Below are 6000 nucleotides of genomic sequence, written 5' to 3' on the forward strand. Positions count from 1 at the left end.
ATTGGCCCACGCGCGGTATTCATATGCTTTATTACAAAATGCCTAACCATAATTAATTTATTTTAAAAAAAAATGGAAATCTAAAATAAAAATCAAAACCTCTGTGTCGCCAAATTAAGATTTAAAATAAATAAACATTTCTAGACATTATGTTGGCCATAAGTTCATGTCTGTGTTCATCGCTAAACTGGATTGAAAAGATTTCTTGATCTACTAAAGCTTTTATTATTTGCATACATAAAGATAAAAAAGCTTATTTTCAAATTTTTTTTATGCATGGAAAAAGCTTGTTATTATAACAGTTTTGTACACGAATTTATGTGAGGTTAAAACATATAATTTAAGCTAAATAAAAAAAAATCTAAATGACAGCGTTTATCTTACGTAGCTATTGTAGCTAGGATTTATTTCATCGTATTTTTTAACAGCAGAACACGAGAATAAAAAAATCGATAATAAACTTTAATAAGCTTTCCGTACGCTCTGTTTTCAACTCATTAAAAATAGAAATAATAAAAATCAAAAGCATATTTTTTTCGTTCTGCGGCGCATTTTGAAGGGACTAAGTACTGTAATAAGCTAGTATGTTATTTGGGGATTCAACAAAAATCAATATCGCTTATAAATGGGAGGGGGATGTTGGAAGGGTAATTGAAAGAGAGGGAGCTATTTACCATCGGAATGAGAGGGGGTTAATACCATTAGGTAGGGTTGACTTTATAATTTATTTCTCCCACTTCATTTATGTGAGGTAAAAAAATGAGTTTTTTTTAGTGAGGTCATATTTATATGATAAAAAATGTGGTCAAGATTGAGCGAACATTATTTTTTTTTGGCGATGTATTTTTATATCTTGTTAGACGTTGTAGGATTTGTTGAGGCATTATTTAAGGTAATCCAACCGCTTTTGTAAGATACACTTTAGGTTATACCTCGTATGTTTTGTCGATGCCTGATTTGACATTTTACTTTACATGCTTTATACGTCGTAGTTTTGGGTGGTCTTAATGTCTTGTTTAGGTAGTAACCAAACAATTTTTGTAAGATATTTTAAGTTTGTTTCTCGTAATTTTTGTGGCGGCCTAATTTGACGTCATTTTCCATTTTCCATTATACTTTACAAGATTTATACTTCGCAGTTTCGGATAAGGTCTTTGTGTTTGATTTAAGATTATCCCAACGATCTTTGTAAGATATTTTTAGTTCATAATTTTTCGCTAATGCCTGATGTGAGGTCCCTATGAATATCTGTTTTTTCCCAATGGAAAGACAATCAATGATTGTTTTACACACTTTTTGGCCAGACAATATACTTTCATGGGTATGTCGTTAATAACTATTTTATTCAACATACAGCTCCTGTAGTCCACATAATTAAATAATTCTTTGAGCGATTTATTTTGGTGTGTATGTTGAAAAATAATATCGTTTTTAATAGGCTTAAAAGAAATTAAATTAAAATATTTAAAAAAACTTTTGGAAAGATTAGGTTGGTTAGGAGTATATTTTTTTTGTAGCCGGCGGGACGCGAGATATGAAATAGGATTTTTTTTCTGAATTTAATGTTGTTTCGTTTGGATAAAAAATACAAATTCTACAGGATGGGCTGGATCAATATCAACCAAGGGGCAGTTCACTCAACACACAAGGGAGATAATATTACCAAATGTGTTTAGTTACAAATGCTTGCGTTTTTTTTTTCTAGCATTCTCGCAGTTTTAATAGAGAACATCGTAAATTATTTCTGAAATACTGAAAAGTGGAACTTACATTTTAAACAGAATATAACACTTTAAAAAATAATATTCTTACCAAATATGTATTGTTATCCACCTTCGTTTTTTTAAAAGACTGAACGAAATTTGATTATTTAAGCATAAATTAAAAGTATTGCTAACGAATCTTAACCTCGCATCTACGGTAGATATTAATAAAACAAACAAACCCTTGCGTGCTTCCAAGTGGGATATTTGCAGCTACAAAAGCATGCAATTATAATTGTTTTATCAAGAAGGTGATTTTGCTATATTTGAAAATAATACTACCAAATATGTTTGATAACTTATATTTACATTGTTATAGTTTTCGGAGAAGCAATATAAAAATACACAATGTAGACATTTAATTCTGGTATTTTAACATACGTCACGCTTTCGTAAATATGTAATTTAAAAAAAAAAAAGTTAGTCATTGAAAAAAGTGGACTACAGTTATTACAGAATGCATTAAAACGTGTCGAATAGAAAAACGCAGAGCCAAAAGTCAGTGAAGCATCCCATCCCATAATTTCGAAAGCCCCAGCTCTGTTTACAGAGATCCAGTCGATAGGAGGTAATGGTCCCAATTATTTTCCCCCACAATAATTGGATTAATAGCCAGAAAATTTCGGAGTTGAGCGGTTAGGTCCGTAAACAATTGAACAAACCCCAGCATACGATTTTCTAGCTGTAATTAAGTCGAGGTTTTTTTACTGCTAGTGGGCTATTTATAGGTAACCAATAGAGCTAATCGATAGGGTAGGGCTAGGTTATGGTGGTTAATAGTGAAATCGAAGGGGCGGGGGATATGAGGGCAATATCGCGATGGATATAGTACATCACGGTCATTACTGTAATAGGCATTTATTTGGGTAGACATTGTTTTGAATAGGTTTCTATACAGGTAAGAATTTTTTGAGGTATCTTAACAGGTAACAATTTTTTGAGGTATCTTAACAGGTAACAATTTTTTGAGGTATCTATACAGGTAAGAATTTTTTGAGGTATCTATACAGGTTAGAATTTTTTGAGGTATCTATACAGGTAAGAATTTTTTGAGGTATCTATACAGGTAAGAATTTTTTTAGGTATCTATACAGGTAAGAATTTTTTGAGGTATCTATACAGGTTAGAATTTTTTGAGGTATCTATACAGGTACGGCTTTTTTGAGGTATCTATACAGGTAAGAATTTTCGAGGTATCTACACAGGTAAGAATTTTTTGAGGTATCTATACAGGTAAGATTTTTTTAGGTAGGTATCTTTTGTCTTGCAGTGATGCGTGCACTTAAAAGTTCTATAGACGCTGACCCGATGCTTTACGACGGAATCTACACCTGTCCCTTTAGCAACTGATTCTAACCCTAACATTTTAATATCCGACCCTATACCTATCCCTAAAATAACTGACCCAAACCCTAACATTTTAATAGTATACCTATCACTAAAATACTTATACTAACACTTTAAGGCCTGATCCTATATCTAAAACAATTGACCTTTTAGCTAACACATAAACACATTTTGCTTTGAGTATAAGCCAATTGTAGCTTTTAGTAGCATCTATGTCGTAACCAAGGGGGACACTCAGCCCCTTTGAAATATGCTATCACAATATGCTTAATTTAATCCCATTAAAAAAACAACAAAAAAAAAACAATTAAAAAAAAAACAAAAAATAAATAAAAATAAAACAAAATGAAGCAAACTCAGAATTTAAAACATAAATATAAAACACGCGATTTTTAAAAATAAAAAAAAGATTATTAAACAAAGTTTAGGTGTTTATAGATGGGATTTCGGGAAATGTTTTAGTGATTGTTTTTATTTTTCTGTTTAAAAAAACCTAATTAAATATACCGTATTTATGATTATATGTTCAAAATAGCGAACAGTGTAACAATAAAAATGCAACTCCAAGTTGATTCTTAAAATTGTTGCTTACATAATTTGAACATTAATCTAGCAATACATTGTGTCTATGGGAATTTGTATGATGCTCATGTTAAGAAAAAAAAAAAGATTAAAGTCATAAAGAAGTTTAGAGTAAAATGGTTAAAAAAATCTCAGCACAGATTAAGTTTAAAGCTAAAAACTTAATCTGATCATTGAGAGTATTTTACCACATACAGGTTAAAGCTCAAAAGTCATGAATAATAAATTAAAAATGAGTTTTGAACTTTGACCTAAAGCCAAAATAACCCGACCTCAGTTTTTTTCCACATTTTTCAAACAAAAATATTTAAAAAAAAAATTCTGGTACAATTTAACTGTCATTAAATAATTATTAAAAGATGTTTAAAAAATGCGAATGCTACCGAGAGAGAGTGATTTTAGTAAGAGTATATAAACTTATATAAAGATATATTTAGCATAGGTAACAGACTGGTTTGGCACAAATGAATATGTATTTTACTTTAGGTGTGTTGCCCCCCCCCCCCCCCCACCCTCCGTCACTGCATTTAGACAAAAAAATGTCAAAGCATATCTTTATAAAAATGTTCATAAGTCTTTTAAAAAAACCCAGCAAAATAACGCAATATTTAGTTTAAAAATGTACTTTTTAAACATGTGACGTGACACCCCCCCCCTTTCCCGAAATAGTCCAAAAACACTTTCCGCCTAGGAGTGTGACGTCGTTTATGGACGACCCCTTTATAATGTTTATATCTCTCTGTATAATAAAGTAAACGGAAAAAACTTTATTCGAAGTATTAAAAAAAAACATTAAAAACACTGTCTTTTACGGATACTTCAGTTGCCGATGGCTTCTATAATTTTATCAAAACTTTAGCCCCAGCCGTATTCCATACTTAACATTGAAAAAATAATCTATACAAAACGGTACACCATACTTTTCTTAAGAAACAAACAGAAAACGACCTAAATAAAATACTGAATTCATTGATGCCACACCTTAAAGTGATAAACTACCCTTATACATTAAACAAAAAAAAATCTAAAAAAGAGTTCTAGGGGTAATAATAATTAAAAAAAATTAAAACAAATTAATTACCGGAGCATATGCGGCACTGTAGCCACCGAGAGCGAAGGGGTTTAGTAGTCCAAGGGGTCCGGCCATTTGCTGCATGCGGCGGAGTTGTCTTTCTTTCTCTGTGTCGGCAAACTTTACTACAAGACTAGAGGAGGCGCCCTGGAATTGGGGAGATAGGTTCAAATAGGTTCGTAGAGGTTTCAATAGGTTTGGACTGGTTGAGTAGGTTTGTAGAGGGTGTGGTAGGTTCACATAGGTTCGTAGAGGTTTCATCAGGTTTAGATAGGTGTAGATAGGTTTATATAAAATCGTAGAGGTTTCAATAGGTTTGGACAGGTTGAGTAGGTTTGTAGAGGTTGAGATAGGTTCAAATAGGTTCGTAGAGGTTTCATCAGGTTTGAACAGGTTAAGTAGGTTTGTAGAGCGTGAGATAGGTTCACATAGGTTCGTAGAGGTTTCATCAGGTGTGGACAGTTGAGTAGGTTTGTAGAGGGCGAGGTAGGTTCAAATAGGCTCGTAGAGGTTTCATCAGGTTTAGATAGGTGTAGATAGGTTTAAATAGGTTTATATAAAATCGTAGAGGTTTCATCAGGTTTGAACAGGTTAAGTAGGTTTGTAGAGGTTGAGATAGGTTCAAATAGGCTCGTAGAGATTTCATTAGGTTTGGACAGGTGTAGATAGGTTTATGTAGGTTTATATAAGCTCGTAGAGGTTTTATTAGGTTCGTAGAGGTGGGAATAGGCTTGTAGAGGTTTAAATAAGTTTGTATAGGTTTAAATAGGCTTGCAGAGGTTTGATAAGGTTCATAGAGTTATAAATAGGTGTATAGAGATGTAAGTAGGCTTGGAGAGGTTAACATAGGAAGCTCAAGTAAGTGGCTTTCTGAATGTTTTGTTAGGTTGAGTTAGGCCGCAGTTAAAAAAAAATGTGAATTGGTTTAACTACGTACTATCTGTTTCAATCAAGTTAAGACATACAGAAAAAAAAACCAACAAAAAAACCTAAAAAAAAAACAACAAAAAATTCTATTAAAAATGTGTAAGTATTTGTAGCTTGCTCACATATAAGGTAGGGAAGAAAAAATGGTGGTTATAAATCTTAGCACGTTTACGAGAAAACCATTCAAGGCCGATAACTCAGAATAACTGATTTAAAAAATACATTTGCATGATAAGTTACAATAGGCTAGTTGTGGATCTAGTTCATAAATATTTCCCCCAAACGATGTTTGCATTCAAAGATCAGTGC

The 6000-nt window shown here is 32.2% G+C and overlaps 1 protein-coding gene across 15 annotated transcripts in view; it reads right to left on the reverse strand.

Annotated features, from left to right (window-relative positions):
- LOC131937034 (CUGBP Elav-like family member 3-B) overlaps positions 1-6000 on the reverse strand; it is a 164146-nt gene that overhangs the window by 21127 nt on the left and 137019 nt on the right. For all 15 annotated transcript variants that reach the window (XR_009386150.1, XR_009386147.1, XR_009386149.1 and 12 more), the window contains one exon: positions 4774-4911. Coding sequence is in view for 11 of the 15 variants with exons in the window: in XM_059294220.1 (XP_059150203.1) it covers positions 4774-4911 (138 nt within the window). In the remaining 4 variants the exon portion in view is untranslated. The remainder of the gene's footprint in view (positions 1-4773; positions 4912-6000) is intronic.

The sequence above is a fragment of the Physella acuta genome, unplaced genomic scaffold (assembly GCF_028476545.2).
Source record: "Physella acuta isolate Inbredline_101_S28 unplaced genomic scaffold, ASM2847654v3 ptg000198l, whole genome shotgun sequence".
In the NCBI taxonomy this organism is placed as follows: Eukaryota; Metazoa; Mollusca; class Gastropoda; family Physidae; genus Physella; species Physella acuta.